General features: G+C 51.4%; 1 protein-coding gene across 1 annotated transcript in view; it reads right to left on the reverse strand.

Moving 5' to 3' along the window:
* Positions 1–22,295, reverse strand: part of SAMD4A (sterile alpha motif domain containing 4A) — a 170,337-nt gene that overhangs the window by 65,517 nt on the left and 82,525 nt on the right. The window contains exon 2 of the mRNA XM_019551176.1: positions 6,850–7,425. Within this exon, the coding sequence (XP_019406721.1) occupies positions 6,850–7,425 (576 nt within the window). The remainder of the gene's footprint in view (positions 1–6,849; positions 7,426–22,295) is intronic.

Below are 22,295 nucleotides of genomic sequence, written 5' to 3' on the forward strand. Positions count from 1 at the left end.
CATTTGGGCAGGGGGCTGGACTCCCGAGGTCCCTTCCAGCCCTAATGTCTATGAAATCTATGAAATCTATGAAACCCCCTGCTCAAAGCAGGACCAGCCCCAACTATCATCCCAGACAAGGCTTTGTCTACCTGGGTCTTAAAAACTTCCAAGGATGGAGAGTCCACCACTTCTCTGGGTAACCTGTTCCAGTGCTTTACTACCCTCCTTGTGAGAGTTTTGCCTAATATCCAACCTCAACTTCCCCTGCTGCAACTTGTGCCCATTGCTCCTTGTCCTGCCATCTGCCCCCATGGAGACCAGTCCAGCTCCATCCTCTTTGCAACCCCCCTGCAGGGAGGTGAAGGCTGCTATTAAACCCTCCTCAGTCTTCTCTTTTGCAGACTAGATCAGCCCAGTTCCCTCAGCCTCTCCTCACAAGTTATGCCCCCAGCCTCTGAACCATTTCCATTGCCCTCTGCTGGACTCTCTCCAATTTGCCCACATCCTTTCTGTAGTGGGGGGCACAAAACTGGACACAGGACTCATACAAAGGGCACCCGAAGGTTTGCCTGTGCGGCGGAGGTTGCAGCCAGGGGAACTTACTCGGTGCAGCGGTTGCATCCTTGGCCAGGCTGCGGTAAAAGTTCTTTGTCCCTGTGCCGACGCCGGCCATAATAAATCGATGCAGCTTCGTGTACAGGAAGGCTCTACCCACTGTGAGTGAGGCTGGTGTTATTCGGTGTTTAATTTAATTAGCATCGGGGAGAACGATAACAGGTACATTATGGCAAAATGTTGAAGTCTGTCCTGCTAGGGACTGCACGCACATAGCAAGATGGCCCCTGCCTCTGAGGCCGGGGAGGTTCACGGCTGACTTCAATGGGAGTAAGCATTAGGCTATCCACAGTGAGTTAGAAAATTTCAACATGAAGAGGCAAAGGAAGTATTATTATCCCCGCTTCACATATGAAGGGCAGAGGGCACCAGGAGACTTGCTTAACAAATTGGGGGAAAGGGGCAGGTAGGCTAGGAGCAGACTTATGTCCCTTAGATGCTGGGTATGCTCATACAAGACCATCCTTTCTCCTAAAGGTAGAGAGCAAACTCGCTTCTTCCCTGCGTAGGAGCATGGAAGGAAGCTGCCCTGTGTTTCAGTTTGACAAATGAAACCCCATATGCAACAAGATCATCTGCAGGTGGAACCAATTACATAGGCAAAAAAAATAAAGAAGCCAGTGCCCAAATGCAATCAGCTGTTGGTCCGGAGCTTTCATTTCTTTCTTCTCTGTCACACGCCTCGACAGGAGAACCGAGGGCTTTGCACTGGGTTTATTCAATTGAGTTTTTAAAAGACTGTGCTCATGCCTTTGCCAGCTGCCTAGTGGCATACGTGATGAGGCGGTAACAACCCTCGGAGGAATGGTGTTTGTGCAGGTAGACGCACAGAGAGGGCAAATGTCTGCCTTTGTGCAAGCCGACGCAGGAAGGTTCAGGCCTGAAAAAGGCAGCTTCCCCCCCCCCTCGCCCCTGCCACCCCTTCACTGCAAGCAGAAGGAAACTTGATTTCCCTTCTTTCATTTGGGCTCTTTATCTTCAGGCCCCGTCTACACTACCAACGCAACTGTGTTTTCCTAACCCAGTTGGCTTGCAATTATCTTCTGACTTGCCTGCGGAGTCAAAGGCCCTTTGTTCCCTCCCTTCCCGCAGGGCTTCGGGCAAGCTCTGCCCTGCGCCCACTTCTGTTCTCCCTCTGCAGAAGCAGGTACACCTATAAACGGGACATTGTGACTGAAGGACGGAGAAAAACCTCTTTCACCTACTCTCCATGGCACTGAATTCAGACCCTCCCCCAGACAGACAGCTGCGACTGGCTGTTAACTTTGGGTCCAAGCCTCCCATCATTTACACTGGTGTGAATCCAGAGTGACTATTAGAGCTAGTTCAGATTTTCACTGCTCAAGATGGATTGTTGTCCATAGGTATTAGACTGAGCAACAAGGGACGTGTTAGTCGTCCAGAGTCACCGTTCTGCTCACAGGAAGCGGCAGTGCTAGCACAAAATTAGCAAAAGCCTGAGCCGGAGCTCCTGCTAAACCCGGTCAACTCTTGACAGCGCTCCTGCGGCAGTCGGGGTCCCGGCCAAAACCCAAGCAAGCCAACAAGGCTGCACTATCCCGTCAAGTGCACTCTCGAGTGAACTGCGACACACCTGGAAAACCCGAACCGTAACAGCGTTGCATCCAAACACGCCCCAGCTCTAGACAGAGTCTCCCTAGAGCAAGATCACTGTGCTTCTCTTGTGTGGGAAGGACTTTCTCCAGGCCTGCCGGAGGAAACAAGCAGCGCCTTTGTAAAGAGGCACGCTGCCGTGCGTACCCTGGAGCCCACGGATGCGCCAGACCGCCGGGCAGACAGGGGCTGCTCCAAGTCGGCGGGGGACTTGATATTTTCTTTAAACCGTACACATGCTAACAGTCTGCGGGCTTTGCTTTGGAACGGCAAATTAATGGATGCATTGATTGGACCGAGAGGCTGGACAAAGGCTGACGAGCTGTGCTCGTTTTTTTAGCACGTGTTTGTGGATGGCTTGCGCGCCCTGGCCAAGTCAATATTGTGTTAGGGAAGCTCACGAAGTGGCACACGCGGCATGGCTGGGGCTGGCTCCAGCTTTGCCTGCAGGTTGGCGGAGCACGTTGCCGTCAGGACATGTTAGCAGGGTCTCGGCAGCGTCCTACGAGGCTGCGATTCTTGTGCTGCGTCTCAGCGCTTTGCACCAAGGGAAGACTCGCGGGAAGTGACTCGCAGCCACCGCCGCTCACGCTGGTTCCCTGCACAGACCATGGTGCGCCTCCCGCGGTGGCACATGCCGTTATAGAAACAAATGGCAGGGACAACTTTCAGGCCACAGCTAAATCTCTGCTTCACTCAGCGAAACACTTGCTTGTTTTTCACGGACCTACACAGCTTCACGGGCTCGGCTGAAGGCACATGGGATGCCTCCGTGCTTGGGGGTGAGGGCATTTTAATTAGAGCGGTTCCTGGAGAGCGGCTCTAATTAAAATTGCTCACTGTCATATGTATTAAGCAGGTTTAAAAATGGCTCCGGGATGCTTTATCTAAACCTCATTCAACAAAGTTTAGATAAGGGGGCCCAGCGGTCACTGTTAAACCCATGGGAGCTTATACACATGACGACGAGGCCATGCTGGAGCGTTTTAATGAGCACGTGGAGCAGACTCGATTAATTGAGTTCTAACTAGAACACCAACTAGCACGTGTATAGGCAGGCACATAGCGTGCCGCAAAGCCCCTTGGCTTTATGGATTTGTGTGTTTCCCCCGGCACAAAACTCCAGGAAACGGGTTCACAAATACAGACCCCATAAATCTCTCAGCAGAACCTGAGCTGTTTGATGGGCTGGCGGCGCAGAAAGCAGTCATTGTACGGTGCCAGGAAGCAGCTCGCTTAGGCCAGGAGTGTTTGTGCAGGAAACTTCTGTGACAGAGCGGTGCTGCAACGGGGAGCCGGCAACACCAGTGGGAAGAAGAGTGAGAAGCAGAGAGCGCAGCAAGCAGCGGGGGTCAGGGGAAGAGAGATGAAGCAAAGAAGCTGCCCCATGAAAGTTGTGGGCGGAGGCATCCGCTGCATCCGATCCAGCAAGGATGGCTGCTTCTCTGCTCTGCCCATGGCTTTATGCTCCTGCAAAACCATCCGGCACAGCCTCTGGAATTGGGGGCTTTCCTTTGCTCTCAGCAAATCAGGCAAAGGCGGCAATCCTTCTAGCAGATTGCTGACTTGCTCATTGCTACCCACTTAAGGCTCCCCCCTTCCCCTCACCCCATGTGTGGTGTTGTACAAATTCCCTCGAACAGGCTTGTTGTGGCGCCAAAGAATTTAATGCAACTTTGTGATTTTTTTTCTTCCCCTGAAAAGGGGGCATGGTCGTTATACCCTCAAACCATGCAGTGCTGCAATGATTAACCCACCGCAGGCAGGGTGTTGTAACTGGCTTATCAGCAGCTGTTTTTTCTCCTGGGCTGGGCAAGCCTTATTCGGGCCTGTTTTCCCTTTGGTAAACACCCAGTGTCACTCCCATCTCAGACCTCTTCTTTGCAAGAATTTCAGCGCAACCAGCTCTCCCAAAGCAAAATGATTTGAGTCCACTGGTCTCTCTGCCCAGAAAGGGCTCCCATAGGGAACTCTTCTGCTCCTCCATGGCTCTAAGCTTACCTGGCAGCTGGGGGTGTCCCCTCTTTTCTGCTCAGACCAGCCTCTTGCACACGTGCCTATTGCAAGGTCAGTGCCAGACCTGCAGAAATCATGGCTCAGACCCCACCAAATCATAGGAAAACAGGGCTGTGCTCTGTGAAAGGAGAGCAGGCAGGGCAATGCAGGGAGCAGTGCCATGGTCCCATGTCCTCCCAGCCCCTTTTAGCATGGCCTGGACCCAGGTGGGAATGAGCAGAGCTGGTGGTGGAAGGCTCTTGGCCCCCTTTACACCCCTGCATCAGGCTCATCTCACTCTGGATAGGGACAAGTCCAAGCTGAACTCCTGAGATGGCTTCTTTCAAACTTGGTGCATCATAAATTGGAAGAGGGCCCTCCCCATCCTCGCTGATGAGCTAGCTGCCCTGGTGCTACTCCGTGGGTCCCTGGAGGGGGCACGGCTTGCATTCGCTCAGTCAGTCCAGAGATGCCATCACCTATTTCATGGTAGCCGGTTTGCGTGCTTCGCTGAGAGAGGAGCTGCAGTTGCAGTCGGGACCAACAAAAGTTTGCGTGGCCCTGCTAAGCTGTGGTCTTTATTCACCCAGGGAGCCCTAGGCCTGTAGCCGAGTCCTACCTATGGCTATGTTCATCACAGCCCATCATTCCTCTTCATGGCAAGGCTTAACCCCAATGACCCTCTGGGCGGGACTCCATGGTGCAGGGTCTGGTTGAATTTCTCACAGAGCAGGTGTTTGGCACCACATCACTGCCTTCCTGCCTGAAGCGATGATGCCCCCAGGGGGGAACAGAGGGAGGAAATCTCAGTGTCTATCAACACCCAATTAAAGACCTTTTGTTGCAAAAAAATCCTGTTGGTCTAATAAAGATATCATCTCTACTATGAGTCCTGATTATCAACACCCAGAGCTCTTGAAGTTGGCCCCCTCTGCCAAGAATCTGGGCAGGAAGAAAGAGCAGGAGACAGCGCTCCCACACAGACCAGGCTGCTACAGCCAGGAGGTCCCAGATACCAAAGAGCAGGGAAAAGGAAGTGGGACTCATGGTAGAGGTGATACCTTTTATTTGACCAACTAGATGTTTCAAAACAAAAATTCATTAATTTAAGAAATCTTTTTTTTTGTGCAAAAATCTAGTTGGTCTAATCCAAGATCCCATCTCTGCTACGAGTCCTGATTCCTTTTGCCTCTAGACCCATATAGCTACTACCCAGATACCTGACAAAGTGAAGGGAATGCATGTGAGAGTGGGAGCTAGCGATAACCCTTGTGGGTCGGAAGTTCTCCGTGCTGCTGAGGAGAGCCCCGAAATTGCCGCTTGATTGCACTCACGTCTTTTAATCGTGGCTCTCCACAGGTTGACTGGCATATAAACGTCTTTACCAGGTAAAGACATTTACTGGGTTGAGAGACGCATGAGCGTCTTCTTCCCCGGGATGCTGCCTCTTCGTCTTGGGTGTTTAATTGGGGGGGCAGGGGTTGGCGTTTTCCCCATCTGCAGACAGGCAGGGAAGTTGGCATGCAGGAAAAGGGATGCCTAGGGAAAATGAGGTCTATCAGTGCTAGGAGACAAGAGCGTGGCATGGGGAGGTGGAGAAGGCTGAGGGTAGGAAGGGGAGCACCGGGGGGGTCAAAGTGGGAGGCTGGGAGGTGAGGGCAGATTATATTAAAACAGAGAGGAGGGGGGAGGGACATTCCTAAAGCACAGGCCAGTCTCCCTAAGACCCCGTCTATCCTGTTCACAGACCTCCAGTGCCTCCTTGTAGCCTGAACAACCACTGCAACATCCTCCCACGCTGTGAGCCAGGGCCAGCCACGTGGCAGGATCCCCGCAGGTGGAGGTGATGCCCCCCTCGTGCTCCACCTGGGATGCTGAGCAGGCAGAAAGGTTTGCTTTAAAAAGCAGATGTACTAGGCCTCTGCACAGAGGCCAAGGGACTCTCCAGTTACACATGCCAGCCACACGGCCCTGGAGCACCTGGTTTTGGGGTCAGACCTAGTCCCCTAGCACACGTAGGTCCTGACCACGAGCTCCGCGTATGGGAAAAGACTGCAGAGGCCTGTGGTGCTACGAGTAAAGGAGGTTGCACACCACCAGGTGAAAAGGCACAGGTGATGGCAGGGGTCACCTCTCCACACACAAGTGGTAACAAGGGGCACTTTGGTAAGTGCTTGAAACATTTCAGAGCCCCGTCCTGTGTTAGCTGCTTGGGAGCCTAATTCTCTTTTCCTTCCCGTACAACTTACACCGCAAAGTCCCTGGTTGTGTTTGAAAATGAAACTTGGGCTCCTAAATTGCTCTAGGACTTGGGGAAAACTCTTCCCAAATCTAGAGTGGGTGGAATGGAAGTGGCTGCTTTGGATAACAGGCAGTTTTGCTCTTACCTTCCCTTAACTCCTCACTCTTTGCTTCAAGCAGGTTCAAAATGGTACAAAATGAAAAGAAAAAAAAAAAGCAAAAACAACAAACAACCTCCCTCTCTCCAAATAAAACAGCCAGACAGACTATTTTGGACAAGCAGGTTCAAAAAATGGCTATGGCCAACTCGAAACCGACCCCTTTTCTAATGCTCCAAGGGCAGCAGGGGAAGTTCAACTGCCCGAAGCGGCTCTCGCCAGCTTTCATGCCGATGGTACTTACTTGTGCTTGTGCTAGTGCCGATGGTATTGATGGTCGTGGGGACAGAAGAAGAAGAGTATAGGGGCAAGTGGCCATTCTCACAGCCTAGATTCTTGTCCTGCCAGCTGGAAGCGCTAACACTGATCCCAGAATCGCGTGAGTTTTGCCACCCGTTGAGCTTATCGTCCGAGTTCTGTCTTTGGTGATAGTAGTGCGTCTGTCCATAATCCACCGAATCAGATCGGCCTCTGTGTTGGCTGCCGAAGCTCCCTGACGTGCGATCCTCCAAGTGATTCAGCCACATGGCGAGAGCCCCCCGGTCTTCCAAGGATGTGGCTGGGTGTATCAAAGCGTAGGACAACAGCTGCCGGCTCTCTTCTATGTGTTGGTTGTGTTCGATGGAGTGAGCCAGGATTTTAGGCAACAGTTTCATGTATTCTACTTTTGCTTCGATGTTTCCCGGTTTCAGTAAAGGCAGGTGGGTTAACAATAGGGAAATCACTTTATCCTTGGATTCCTGCTGCCACTGGTTAATGATTCCTGGTGGGGGAAGAGATAAAAAAAAGAAAAAGAAAGTTGTGAAATCAGCAAACACTCCTAACAGATAAATATATAGATTCCCACAAGGTAAATAGAGCAGACCCCCCCCCCCACTTCGGCTGTGCCACCTCCTGTGCTGTGCAGAATACAGCTTTTAATCCCAAATTGAAGCATAAAGACCAAAGTGTATTTCTTTTTTAAAAGGAAATGAATTGAAGGCGGGGGTCTAATGTGAGGCCTCTGAAAGGGGCTGCCGTGTCAGAGACGGAGGGCTCTACACGTCCTGAAGAACTGGGCTGTTTTTAGGGTCTCCCAAAAATCAGTAGTTGCTCCTGAAAAATCCTGGCTAATCCGAGATTTAATAATCGCCTTATTTCTTTTAACATAGAGAGATACATTCACTCGGCGATAGGCTGAGAGAGGCCTTCAAGCACACCAATGAAAAGTCACATTCAGCTCGGTGGAAAAACGCCACCGTTAAAATTTCCCGACGTGAACCGTGTCCGTTCTGCAAGTGCAACATGTTCCTTCTCTGCAGATCTTGCATTCAGCCGGCACGAGACACCATTTTTCACGTGGCATCCGATGCCTTTGGTAGCAAAAGAAACGGAGAGCTTCAATGCGAGAGCACCGGGATCCAGCACATACAGGGAGCGGCGGCACCATATGTGCCAGAACGCTGTCTAGCGCAAACAGACTGTCAGCCCAGCTCTGCTGATTTACATCAATGACAGATCTGGCCCTGCATCCATACGTGTGTCCATTCATCATATCAATGCTTCGGAAAAACAGAAGCCTCGGTAGTGCGAGGCATTTGCATATTTCTGACCGGTACAATGCGAGTGTTTCACTACCCTGCGATGAGTCACGTTGGAGAGGGCTGCCTAATGCTCCCCTACCACAATGCAAGCCTTGAAAACCACAACCAAAATTTGCTTCTATTTCTTTGCTCAGCCACTGACAGCTCCTCGGTACATCACGCACGCTCCCACCAGCCTCGCTTTCCTCTTGGAAAGCAAACGGCCGCTTTCATGCAAAGCCACTAGGTGGCTTTCTGGAAACATTGCTTTTTCCGACTCAAAAAACCCCACTTGCAATAATATAATAATATTGCCTCCTCACCCCACGCGCCCTGAGGTACCTCGATGCTTTCAATTCCTCGATCGTTTCCAGGTTCCTCTCCTTAGGAGGAAAACGATAGGCGGGAGAATGCGACTTTGTGATTAAACCATTGCGATGAAAGCAAAACAAGTTGAAAACGAGCTTTGCAACCAAAGCAGACAGGGTACATGGGGGGGGGGGTGATGCACTCTCCATGCATGAGCGATTCCAAGTTCCTCATCCCAACTGGCCCATTGCTCGGAGGTAATGGCTAAGGCCCAGGGGCTCCTAATGACCTGTCATGCAGCACCCTACGCTAAGGAGCTCTAAGTTTGGCTCCTCTGCAATGCTTGAGCAGAGTCAAGGGCTTAAAGACGGGCTCTACAAAAGCCATGCTGCTGAGCAGGGAGCTGCCCAAGCTAGTCAACAGGAAATGTTAAGGAGAGGTGTGGATCTTAAGTTCCCCCCCTCCCCCCAAGGGACTTAGGCCCCTTACTTTAAGTGCTGGGGAAGTGCCCATCTGTTGGGACTGTCAAACCTGACCCCTCACCTGGAGGTAGATACCAGAGACAGCCGTCCCTCGTGGCTGCAATGCTCCAACCCAGAGCTCAGCGAGGCAGGAGACCCAGGTTCAGTTCCTTTCTCTGCCTCGGATGGCTCAAGCCTGCATCGCCAGCCCCCAAGGGGATGCTCCGGCTTCCAGGCCACTGGGTATTTGGGGGTGCGGAGGTGGAGGGGGTCTCACTTCCTCCTGAAACGGCTCTGCTTTGCACAGTGGCATTAAGTAGCTTGGTGGCTCTGGCAGCAACGAGGAACATGAAAGACTCGGTTTCAAGCCCTTGCTCTGTCCTCCCACGGCCCCAAAGCAATGGACTATAACGGAAGTGCTCAACCCCTGGCCTGCGGAGCTACGTCCCTTGGGCCACGGGGTTTCCCACAGGTCAAAAAATTTGGCAGCAGGGGAGCGGACTATTAGCACCAGCACCTCACCTCTACTGCCAAGCTTCCCAGCCTTGTAGGCTAAAAAACATGGTCCTGCACATGGGGCCAGAGTCACGGGCATGGTTTGGCGCAGGCTCTGATCTTGCATGTGGGGCCAGGAATGGAGCCAGGCCTGACTTGTTGTATGGACCTGGGGCCATGTGTCAGGCTGGCCCTGCAGACTGGATCAGGCCCCAGCTGGCCCAGCCTCATGCACCAGATCAGGTCCTGGCCCTGCACCACCCATCCAGGCCAAGGAGCTGAAGGGTTGGGCACCACCGGCCTCTGAAGTCAACTGGGGGTTTTACACAATGGTCCTTGAGGGCCCTTCCAACTATGCTTGGGTGCGCATAGCTTTATTTCCTAGCAGTTAAGGCCCTTCTTTGGGAAAGAGGAGACCCGGCTTCCAGTCTGTCCTCTGATGACTCAGTGTAAATCACCGAAATAAATACATAAAGCAGGCACTAGATGCACCACCATCTGCTTCAGCTGCGGTCTGTGCCCGATACAATACAAAAGCTCTGAAAGTGCCAAGTGGGTAAGTCAGGTCGAGGAACACCCCAGTCGTGGAGCCTCACAGGATGCAAACCCCTATTTGATCATCACCAAGGGTCCTGGTTTTCTCTGGTAAAAAATAATCCCCAATTTTCCAATTTAAAAAAGTAACCCAAAACCCACATTTTTACATGATCAAACTGAAATGCCACTAATATATAGAAGAGTGTACTTGGTAATCATGTTGATCCGAGACAAGAAGATGTTCAAAAAACTAGAACTCGTGGTTCTAAAATGTTACCTTTTATTAGACCAACTGGGAAATTGCAAAAAAAAAAAAAAAAAGGTCTTTTTCTGCAAGTTTTTGGGATCGAAGTCCCTTCATCAGGCTCTGGGAAAAGTATAGATGGTACAAGATGGTAAGAAGTCCCCATAGGTAGGAAATAAACTTCATTTTATTTCCAAAAACAATGCAAATAGTGCAAAAATGATCCCTGCTCATTTGTCTGAGACAACCGTTCTGGTACTTCACCCAGGCTTCAGAGCTGCTGTCAAGGACTCACAAAACCATCCAGTGGGGCTGGAAGGGGACTCCAGAGGTCATCTCGTCCAACCACCTGCCTGAGGCAGGATCAGCCCTGTCCAACGATCCTCGCCAAGCCCAAATCTGACTGTGTTGACTGACACAAGGCATGCATTCACAAGTGATGTTACCCTCCGCCAGCTGGTAAAGAGACCACGGGGGGCGGGGTGGCCGCCCACACGTAAAGCCCAGCAGTATGGGCAACTTTTTTGGGAAGTTCATCGCAGGCCAAAAATCTGCGTGGCACAGCACTGCACGCAGCTGCAGGACGTTGGGAACCACTGCTCCCCACCGGGTTACAAAAAGTGACACCTGCCATTGTTTCCGTTTCTGTGATCTAAAACTGATGGGGCTATTCTGGGAGGTTTGTGTGGAGACCAGCCATCAGGCCCTTCCTAGACTTGAGACACACAGCTAAAGTGTGACTCAAGGGTTTAATTAACGTTTTAATTAATGGCGTGTGCTTGGCCCCTACCAGGAGCAGTTAATGCGTGTACACCCCATTGCCCTTGGCTGCACAAGGTGCTAACGGGTGTTTAAATATGCATCGGGTCACGTACGTGTTGCACATGCTTCGTTTTTGTGGTTCGGTAGGGTCCAGGACTGCATCCCAGGAAACTTGGACCCATCGTTTTTCTGCCGTCACCGGTAAACACCAGCCCAGAGCACAAGGCACCGTGTTTTGCACCGGATGCGGACGGTGGGCCCGCAGCTGGCGGTTTCACAAGAGAAGGCTGGCTCCGGCTTGCCCAGATACAGAACATCCCCTCCTCAAACAGGGAGCCCCGGGGACCTGAAGTAAGCAGCAGGTTGAAACGGTTCAGATGCATCAGGGTTAGCATCAGTACGAGCTGCTGGGTCCAGCTCCTCCCCACCCTGTGCGAGTTAATCGCAGGATTAAAATAGAACGATGTTATTCCACACCCATTTCGCAGAATATTTCCAGGGCTGTCTCGAGCACATGAATAATCCAGCAGAGGGACAAAGCCTGGCAGCTGAGTCCCAACCTCACGCAGGGTCTGCTTGATGCCCATCCGGTAGCTAACCACCTACTCCCGCTCCCAGGCAGCTCCCCACCGTACTGCCGGCTGCCGGGCCAGCTGTGCTGTCCACCCGTCAGCTGCCTGCCTCCTCTCTGCATTGTGAGCAAGCAACCAGAGGATGTCCCAAATTAGGATCCACGTCCCCCTGTGAAGAATGCAGCAGGGCAGCTGTGAGTGGGCCCCGCGGACCCAGCAGTGCCTGCAGGGAGGTACCGGGGGAGGGCGCCGGATCGAGGTGCCACAGGAGGCAGGAAGCTGAAAGGCCTGTGTAGGAGAGAAAAAATCCCGAGCACCCTGCCCCTGCAGCATGTGCCTTTCTATCCTTGTCCCCCACCTGACATGCAACCCACAGAGCCCGCCCGCTCCCTAAAATAACCAAATCCCACCTTGCGCTCCACCCTCCCTCTTGAGACAGGTTGAAGAAAGAGGCTCTAGTTGTTTTTGGACTCAGCCCAAGCCCAGGAGAGAGGACTCGGGTAAGCGGGGATTTCAGGAAAACAAAATCACCCTCTTACAAGATCTACCGGCTTCGAGAAGCCTCAAGAGAAAGCAAAGGCCTTGTCCAGACATGGCGTGGGGAACGGGGATGCAAACTAGACTGCGATGAGAAAAGGTCCAGTGTGTAAACAGCTCCATAGATGGTGCAGGAGGCAGGGGCACCGCAGAGGCAGCTGAGTTCATCACCGAAGCACCGGAGGGACGTTTCAAACATGCTGCTCGCAAGCTCGGGAAGGAGCATCCCCGGCCTCCAAGAGAGTCAGCAGTTCAAAGCCAGCATCTGGGGCAGGCTGAAGTTTCCCAGTCTGCAAAACGAGCCAGGAACCTCGTCAGAAAAGGTCCCTGCTTAGAACAGGGCTGGCGGAGCGTGCAAAAGCTGTTCTGCTTCCCAGCCAGAACCAGGGCATGCCCAATTAAACTAATCGGATGCACAACACTTTCTGGAAAAAGGTTCGGGTCGGAGCCAAAGCTTCAGGCCTGTCCTGCTTGCCCATCACTAGGTAGACCCCAAGGTACATGTTGCGATGGAAGGAGAGAAGGCCAACGGGACGCTGACTGCCCAGGGAGACCAGACCAGCAACCCGTCCTGTTTTCACAAAGCATCCTTGCTTCGCAGAAGAGATGCACAAAGGGGTGGCATTAATCTTATACAGACCTCTAATTCCTAACTTGCCAAATGCTTGACTTTGCAGCCTAAATAACCTTCTTTTGTACGTGCGCGGTCCCCCTCCTTGACTACTGCTATACATCTGTATGATGGGAATACCACAATGACCACCCCCCAACTGAGCTGATCTCAGCAGTTTTGTTCCATAAGGCCATCCCAAACTGGTTTTGCACATGGTGACTCAAGGTCTAAGCCAGGAAGAGGAATTCCTGAAGCCCCTGGCATGTCAGATGGGACATGGCGGGGTGCACAAAAATGTGGATGCACCTGTGCACCCATGGCTGCATGCATGGATACCGCAAATGCACAAGAAAATGAGGCCAAAGGACCTGCACATTTGGTCTAAGTGGTGGTGTGTGCTTGCAGTACAGGGGTTTGAAGACACAGCCATAGCAGCAGTGAATGCCTTCAGCATTTGTAGAGGGTTTTGATTCGCAAGTGATCAGGAGGTTTCCATATTTTTTAAATATTGGGCCTGTACAGATAGCAGAAAGAGCAGCTGATGGCATGACCAGGACCGAGTTTACCACATCATACAAGAGGCCTTAAAGGGATGTCCGCACCACAGTGGAACGACGCTAGGGAGTGCTGCCGTGAAATCATGCCCTGCCCACTTGTTCCCGCTCTGCATGCAAATGCCACACAAGCATCATGTGTCTGCCATGAAGAGTGGCACTGGACAAGCCCAGTGCTGGTCTACATGCATTCACTTGACATTGAAAGCCTCCAACAGGTCCTAGATTGGGGCTGGCATCATTTGGGCAGCAGCAGAGCATGGTATAAGGCTGGCTGCCATCCCTGGTGCCATGTCCCACCACTTGCCACCATGTGCCACATATTCTCTCACCTCCAAATGCTGCCGAACCACTGCCAGCATCCCAGCTCTGCAGGCTGGTTACAATCCCAGCAGGCCAGATCCGGCCCATAAGACTGGATTATGACGGACACGCTATGCAGACACCCAACAGTGGCTGTGTGGCATTGGGAAGCTTTTGGTGCATGTGGCTTGGGAGGGTGTGCCTTTGCTCTAGCGTGGGCCAAGGCAGTGTAGACAAGCGTCTGAAGCATTTTAAAGGAACTTATCAGAGCAAATGCTGCCGTTTTGAAGCCAGGCTTGAGCGCTTTGCCGCAGAGAAGCCGTATCCTGCAATGTCACATGCAGGGGAGGGGTTTTGCTGAGGAAGGCAGGAAAATGAATCAGTGGGGCCGTGGGCAAGCAGGTAAAGATTAATGATTTGTAATGTACAGACTAGACAACAGCTTCGAATGAGTAATGAGGACGATAATTACAGACGGGGAGGATTTTGAAAACTGCCCAAGGATTCCCAGAGTGACAGCGCGCGTGTTTAAATACCGAGGCTGGTATTATTGCTGCACAATGGTAAGTCAGTTCATTTAAGGGTTCCAGTTGTTAGTAAATGACACTTAAATTGCTGTTTTATTATACCCTTGTTTTCAGTTGAACAACATCTCCCATAAAAGGGTTCTCACAAGTGCATTCCCATCATCGGTTCAGGCAAGAAATGGCTACGAGTTAGATGCGCACATCCAGAAGGTACTGGCTATATTGCTAAATGAGGACTGTGCTTTAAGTGGGAGAAACATGAAAAATGGTATTATACCTCCTGGACAACACCGGTCAACACACTTCTGTCCAGCTGCCCCATTTTGAGCCTGATAACTTGTGTCTGGCTGAAGGTATCTGGGCGGGATTTAAAGACCTCCAGCGATGAAGAATCCACCACTTCCCAGGGTAGTTTGTCCCAATGCTCATTCACTCTCTATGGTACAAAGTTGTGCCTTGTCTGCTGTTTACCTGGCTTCGACTCCCAGCCATCCATTCTTCTGTCTTTTGCTATTAGATTGAGGAGCCTTTTTCTGGACTGTATGTTCTCCCCACAAAACTACTGTTACACGCTACCCAAGCCCTCCTTCAGCTTTCTTTCTGATAAAGTAAGTGAAACCAGGCCTATCACATTCATTCCGCACTTTCCATTAGATACAGAACTTGTTTCATGTGGGGTGCTGCTGTGTCCTCGTAGCCAGCTGTCGTGCTGCACCCCAGAAGTGGCTGCGTTTTGATGGCAGATGAAGAGATCCCTACGTGAAGTGTGGTGGCGGTGGTGGCTGCGGTGGGGGGAGACAACATCCTTCCAGATAAAAGGATTTAAAGCACTCATTGCAAGTGTTACTACCTGTAGGTGAAACTTCTTAAACTAATCTGTTTGGGTAAAACTCCCTTGACTGCTTGTCTTCCTGCATTAACTCTGTATCAAAGAACATTAAAACTGAGGAAAATAGAGAGAGGCTGCAAATCCCCCGAGAATCCCTCAACCTTCCCTCCCAGCATATGCCATCTCCTTTTCCACCGCTGTTTAAAATTGGCAATTCCCCCCCCAACACAGACCAGATAATAGAAACTGTAACGAGCGCCATTTCCTCGTTCTGACACCAATTGAAACGAGTGTCACGGTATCAATTACTGCAGGCTCGCCCATCGCACAGCACTGGGAGGAGGCTGGAAGAGATGCACTCAGCACAGCGGCCTTTTCAAAGCCTGCACCAGCAAAGCGGGCCAGGGGCTTGCTCCGGCTTGGCTGCAAAGCTGCGATGGCTGAGCCTGGGAGCGGCCCCCAGACTGCAGCACAGAGGCCCACGGGCTTATTGCAATGGCGACGTGCACGCTGGCGTCACTCAGAGCCTGCTGCGTGCAGAGCTGAGTTACTCCCTGTGCGCTGGGATGGAGGACGTGGTCCGCAAATGCAGGATGACACACTGGAGAAGGGGTGGCTTTATGGCACTGTTCGTCCCCCCCGTCTTGGGCCCAGCCCTACTGAGGCACCCACCCTCTTCCCAGCAAACAAAACCGCTGCAAGCAGCAGATGCCAGGGCCTTTAATCAGAGGCTGTTTGCCTCCCTTGCCATCCTCCCTCCTGCCCACAGGAGTGGAGTGAAATATTTGGGCCCCTTTGGGCCCAAACACAGACTTTATACTTGACGTGGGCCGGCCACGTCTCCGGGACGTCCGACTCTGGGCTCCAGAAGCAAGTTTTACACTCCCAGCTCAGTCAAGGTGTGCGCTCAAGAGGAGGGCAGAGAAAGCGCTTTGAGGATGTCCTCAAGGCCAGCTTGAAAAAAGTGTAACACCGACATCAACTCATGGGAAATGCTGTACCCAGGACTGCCCCAAATGGAGGAAGTCTGCTGCAGGATCTCAGCACTTCGGAAACCTCATGACAACAGGAGACGGAAAAGCAGGACCAGCAGAAACAGCGTCATAGACCGAAGCAAGGACCCAGAGCCACCCACCCTGCATGGAAACACATGCCCGAGCTGCAACAGAGTGCGCTGATACCCCACAGGCTTCATCAGACATCCTTGGACCCACACATAAGACAATTATCCTCAACTGTGGGGGGCTGCCTCTACTGATAAAGCCCAGCTCCCAGAGGAGAACAAGCCAGAAGAGGCCATCGGGACTATTCAGTGTCAAGGAGCTGGAATGGGAGCAGAAAGCAACTCAGCTCTTTTGCAAACCTCCCAGATCTCTCATATCTTGGCTTCTCAGTGAGAAGCAACAGAGATAATGTGGTGCAACCTGAAAACAGATCCAATGCCGGGCTAGAAGCTGCATTAATCCCTTGCAGGGCCATGCCTTGCACCGGGGTTCCTCTGAAATGGTGCCGATAGGCCACCCGTCACCCATGGAAACCTTGGTGGTTTCCATCGACGGCTATCTACTCACATGGTGCTGGCTCTCTTCCTCAATCCCAGCTGCTCCATCCCATTAAAAGCAGCTAAAAATACATTAAATACTTTCCTAACATGCCTTGTCGGCATAAGCAACTGCTGCAGTTGCTGCAGAGAGGTTAGGAGGCTGTGCTTGGGAGATGAATGCACTATTGTCCGGAGAAGGGGACAGGGGATGAAGACGGACCGCTAGCTGTGGCCCACGCTTTGAGAGCGCCATGCTTTGCGCTGCACCAGTTTTTTAGTAAAACCAAGGTGCGAATCAGAAAGCAAGTAAAGATAAAGTGCTAGAAATACCGCCCCGAGGTATGGTCTGGCATTGACACACGTGCAAATTAGAGAGGTTAACTAAAGCAGGCCGTTTCTGTCTTTGGTTTCTTTGATGAAGCTATGATTAGCTTTGGCGCGAGTGAACTACCTGTTGTCCCCCTTTGATCGTTAAGTGTAATGGCCCTAATTCATCCACAGGAATCAATACCTGTAGGCATTGTCAGAAAGATAATGTATGGGCCCCAGCAAAACATGAACGGCCTCCCTGCTGCCGCCTGCGTGAGCTGCCTATCCTGGAGGAATACCCATGCCTTGTTACAGGGTTCAAACAGCAACACAGAAATGGGACCGCGTGAGAAATGGGTGTAAGGTCATACAATAATCTGTTCCCTAGGTCACACTGGCCTGTATTGGGCATTATGTAGGGCGTGTGTTTAACTCCTTAGGTGTGAATGGAGGGTTAGGAAAGGAAAGAGCTGCTGGCCATAGCTGAGCCCAGAAGGATGTATGCAAATGCCAGGCATGCCTGTTGATGCAGCGGCTGTTGCGTAGCCTGCTTTAAACCTCCCGCTAGTCCACCCCCCGACCCTGGGCGATGGAGAGGGAGCACGTGCTACACTGCAGTATTTCGTGACGTGGGGAAGTGTCCACTGTGAGCTAGCAAGAGAGCACCCAACTCTTTCATGTCTGACCTCGAGTCTTTGCCCCACATCCACGCGCCTGATTAAATGACCAGATCTGGCAAGCTGCTGACCCCGATCTACTGCATTAGGCTTGGACAAAACTGCTGGGAGGTTTCTGCTGGACACCACCGGTTTGGAGGCCAGAAGGAACCGTGGGTAAGGACTTAGTCGTTGAGACCAGCCAGAGAAAAACACCCATGAGCATCTTTAATGAAACCGGGTCCCAATAAGCAGGTCCATCCTCCACCAGCTTAACAGAGACATGGATATGGGCCAGTCATCTTTGTGAAAGCCAGAGTTTTGCAAAGAAAACACTCAATTATCTTGCTTACATGTAGCATGAAAGGGGAGAACCTACCTATTGTGTTCCTTACATTAAAGGCCCACAAAAGGATCTGGTCCTATTTTGCTGCTAAGCATGCTGAAGTATAGGGATTTGCCCAATTGCTAAATACTTCCCCCATCACGCCAACTTAACAGCATTCACATTGCTGTAAAAGGGGTTGGCTTGGGATGCAGAGGATTGTATTTTCAGCGTGACAATGGCGTGGCGTGATCAGCTTCCCTATAAAACACATTTTTGGAGAAACAGTAATATAGTCACAGATTTTTTTCTTTTCTGTTCAAAACTGGCTGAGGCCACTATGACTTTCAACCCAGCACAAACTTTCAGGAAATTCAGCAGGAACGACTTTTTCCATGATCTATGTCGTACCGACCCAAAGTACATGGAGACTTGGAATGGTCTCGCCACGCATCTGCTGGGAAGTTTTATGGGTTTGCTTTCCTGAGCCAGGGCTGCTGCCCCCTTCTGCTTCAAAGCACAATACCAGATACGATGAGGTTGGGAGCGTTACTTTAAACCTGACGCGGAGACGGTGGTGAACAGCACCGCAGGGCATTGGGTTTACTCGGGTTACAGCGAAAACATGCTGGGATAAAATCTCAGATGCACCTCATTGACACAAAAGCTGACAGGCGTAGGCAGCCAGGGACAATTCGGTCACTTGGAGGTTTCTGAATATTTTGCCTAGTGCAAAACGCTGGTCGAGAGACAAGTCCTCACACAAACTTTGCCTTGCCAGACTCAGCTGCACCAGTGAAAGATGCGACTCATGGAGAGAGGAAAGAGAAGACAAACTCCTGAGCAGGACGAGATGCCGATTAGCGATTCTGAATAGTGGTCTGAATACGTCCCGTTGTCCAAAAGACCAGAACTGGCTGGAAAAAAGCTCTGCTAATGTTCTGAATGGAGGCCAGGCATCTCGGGGATGATAACAAGGACACCGATTCCCCTCTCGCTGGTTTGTATGCAAGACATGGGATGTGGAGTGGGGGAGAGGCAGCAAACATGGGGAGCAGGCATTGGTTGGCACCTAGTGAGCCCTGGGGTTAGACGGGATGAGAGTCCCTAAAGTCACTCCCAGAGAACTGGCTGCCACATGCACGTGCAATGGTAGGGGAGTTTGTCTCCAAGAGCAGTAAGAGATCCACAAGCAACCTGCTGGGCAGGGGCAGAGGTAGCTGGCAGAGCGCCCAAGGAGTGTGCCCACTTCTACCCACGAAGGCCTGTACGGCATTTGCTTTGCTAGGCATGCTCTCGTGCACCGGGGACATCACGTTTCTGTCCTCAAGAGGCAAGGAGGAGAGCAGGGTGTTTAAATCCATAGGCTGCTTCCGCACGGTGGACAGAAACCCGAGAGCAGGGAGTGTGGCCCCAGCCGTGCTGTGCAGTGCACTGGGTCTGATCCACTCTCCTGCTTCAGGTCATTGGCACAGAGAGGCAGAAAGCAAGAGCGTCGTGTCTGTCTGTGTCCTCCCTTTTGGGGTGGGGGAACAAGGGGCGAGAAGCGGGGAGTCTAGAAGTGGCACCAACATGCTCGGTGGGCAAGCAGGTGTGGATGGGCCAGGGGGCAACGAACTACCAAGTTATCCTGGGTCAAGCGCCATGCAGCTCAAAAGACACAGAGCCCTCGGCCAAGTCCAGCAATAGAACGGGTTGCACCGGATTCAAAGCATAACCCAGCTGCTTGCCGCTTTTACTGCAAGCCTCCATAAGCCTTCGTGGGGTCTCGGAGCCAGTGCCACAAGCAGCGGCAAGCAAGCCATTTGCTTTGCTACGTGAAGGGCACTAAAGTACCAGCTGTATTTTAACTCCCTTGACACTGTCCCACATGTCTGGGCACCAACCCAATTCCAGATTATTAGCGGCACTTCCTAGGACGCAAGATCCTGAACCTGAAGTTTCTGAATCTCTCTTTTATGGCTAATTCCCAAGAATGCAAATCCCTTTTACTGGTTGTGGTGCACAGCGCTGTGTGCGCCGACGTGGGGAACACTCCCCTGGCTTTCTTCTTTCGCATGCAAAACTTGGTAGTCAAAGCTCCACTGAAATGTGGTCGAGCTTCACCAAAGGCTAGAGAAATGCTCTGAACATCCAAACCGAGTTGCCTAACATGGGTAAAGGAGTTAGGAGAGGGGGGGAGAAAAAAATACTACTAAAAATAAGTTATGAAGGGCATGCACGGTGCTGATATACAGCACATGGTTTAAACTGTTCATCATTGAACAGATTCCAGCACAAAAATAAAGAGACCGAAGTTGCCCATACTGGAGGAGTGGCTCTATTTATAAACCCATCCGTGGAAGCGCAGGCAAGTGTTGGGAGCTGGGGGCGGCAGGGGGAGGCCCACCGGTATACAGTTTGTATTCTGCTGTTAAATAAACAGGCGTTTTGGTGTTGTCAACAGAGTAAAACTGAATTGTAGAAGCCATGTGCTGTGATCATGTGAACAGCATTTGCAGCCACTGCATGTGACCATCCTCCCAATATAGCCAGTAACTGATTCTCTCTGACCTGTAATAACACCACTCCCAAATTAGAGCCCTCAATTTGACTTGGCTCTGGTCCCTCCCTCAGAGCAAAATAAAGCATCCCTTTTTTTTTTTTTCCCCTTGCACATTCATAACAGTCTCCTTCGGAGCTGCCAATTCAAACCCCTACGAGAGTACGGTGTAGCTTTTTCTATATTTGGGGGGGGGACAGCGAACGAGCGCGGTGGAAAAACACCAAGAGACGAAAACAAAAACAAAATCAGAGAAAAATTCCAAGTTAGTGACATTCAGCTGGAAAATCTTGATGACTCACATGCAAATAAAACCTGCCTAAATTCATGGCCGTATGACGCAGGCCCTGGGCTTCAACCTCGAAAGGGCAGAATGAAATCATCCACAATTGAATTCTGCTTGGACGCCGGCAAAAGCAACGACATCAGCTGAACTCCTGCAGCTAAGAGGATGCACAAAAGAAGGAAGTTAATTGTAGTGAGAACATCCCCTCTCCCCCATCCATACCTCACGCTATATTGCTCATCCTGGCTGATAGGGCCAACTTGTGTCACGTATGCACAAGTGATCCAGGCAGGTTGCTCTCTGGGGCAGGCACACAGAGGGAGCATGGCCCTGCTGGGTTTGAATGGGCTTTCCGAGGAAAAGTACTTCCCGGATGAATTAAAATAAGGATGCATCTGTAAAAAAAAAAAGGGGAGGAAAAGGGCAAGGGAGTGGGGTTTGAGCTCCTGGTCCCACTCGAGTCCATGCAAAATGCTGGGTAGAGCCACCGACTTTGCATCCAGGACACTTCTGTACTGCAACTTGGCCGTGGGATAATGCTGAACATGCCCCACCGCCGGGCTGGGTTTGATAGCAGGGATCTCAACGCGACCACAGGCATGGAGGGCTAGCCTAGGAACTGGAGTCCTTGCCTGCTGCAGAGGCAAGTTTTCAGGTCACCGTTTTCTTTTTACAAACAGGCGCGTGGCTGATTCCTTCTCACCTTCCTTGCAAGTCCCCGTGGCTTCAGTGGGGCTACGTACATGGGTCACTCAAGTGGGGTTTGGCCCACAGAAGTTAAAGGCGTGAGCCCCAGCTGCAAAAATGGCAAGCTTGGCAAGTGTGGGACAGACTCTCTTGTCCGGTGCCTTTCAAAAGCCAAGCGGGGTGGTCCCATAGGAACAGATGTGTGAGCTTTTCACCTTTTTGCAGCCTGCAATCCCAGGCCCGCTAAGCAACATGCAGCTGCTGCTCCTTGGGTGCTTTGTAGTTTCTACAGGTGGATGGAAACCCACCTTGGCATTTAACATGGAGCCAAGGTGGCCTTGGCCAACCGCCTTGGCATTTAACATGGAGCTATTCTGGAAACATAAGAAGAATGGCTGGAGACTGATGTGGCTACACAAGGAGCTTCTTAGATGACCCAAAGTCAAAAGGAAAACATACAGGCAATGGAAGGAAGGGACCGGTAAAGGCAGGAAGCAGACCAGTAAATAGAAAGAACTGGCAGGGCCAAAATCAATGAAGCCAAGGTAAAGAGAGCCACACCTGGTAGAAGACAGGAAGAAGTAGTCCTATAAATATGCTGTTCAAAAAAGAAAGACCAAGGAAGCTGTGGATCCACTGCTAAATAGCCAGGGCATCTCTTAAACATGAGATGTAAAGAAGACAAAGCCATGGAACAGCTATTTTGCCTCAGCCTTCACCAAAAAAAAAAGCTACAACCAGACAGCTAACACAGGTGAAAGGCCGAGAGTCACGATAACTAGAGAGTATCCGAGCTTTTGATTCGTTTGAATGCCTTTTAGTCAGCAAGACTTCAGGAGCTTCTTCCCAAGCAAGCAAAGGAATTGGCACAAGGGATCTCAGAGCCCGTGGCAATAATATCTACAGTCATGGGAGGCTTGCGAGCTTCCAGATGACTAGGAAAATGCCAACATAGCGTCCGCCTAGCACCTGTCTTTAAAAAATGCAAAAAGGAGGACACCAAAGAATTACAGACCAACCTGACTTCCATACCAACA

This window comes from Crocodylus porosus, unplaced genomic scaffold (genome assembly GCF_001723895.1).
Source record: "Crocodylus porosus isolate Cpor-Errol unplaced genomic scaffold, CroPor_comp1, whole genome shotgun sequence".
NCBI classification, from domain to species: domain Eukaryota; kingdom Metazoa; phylum Chordata; order Crocodylia; family Crocodylidae; genus Crocodylus; species Crocodylus porosus.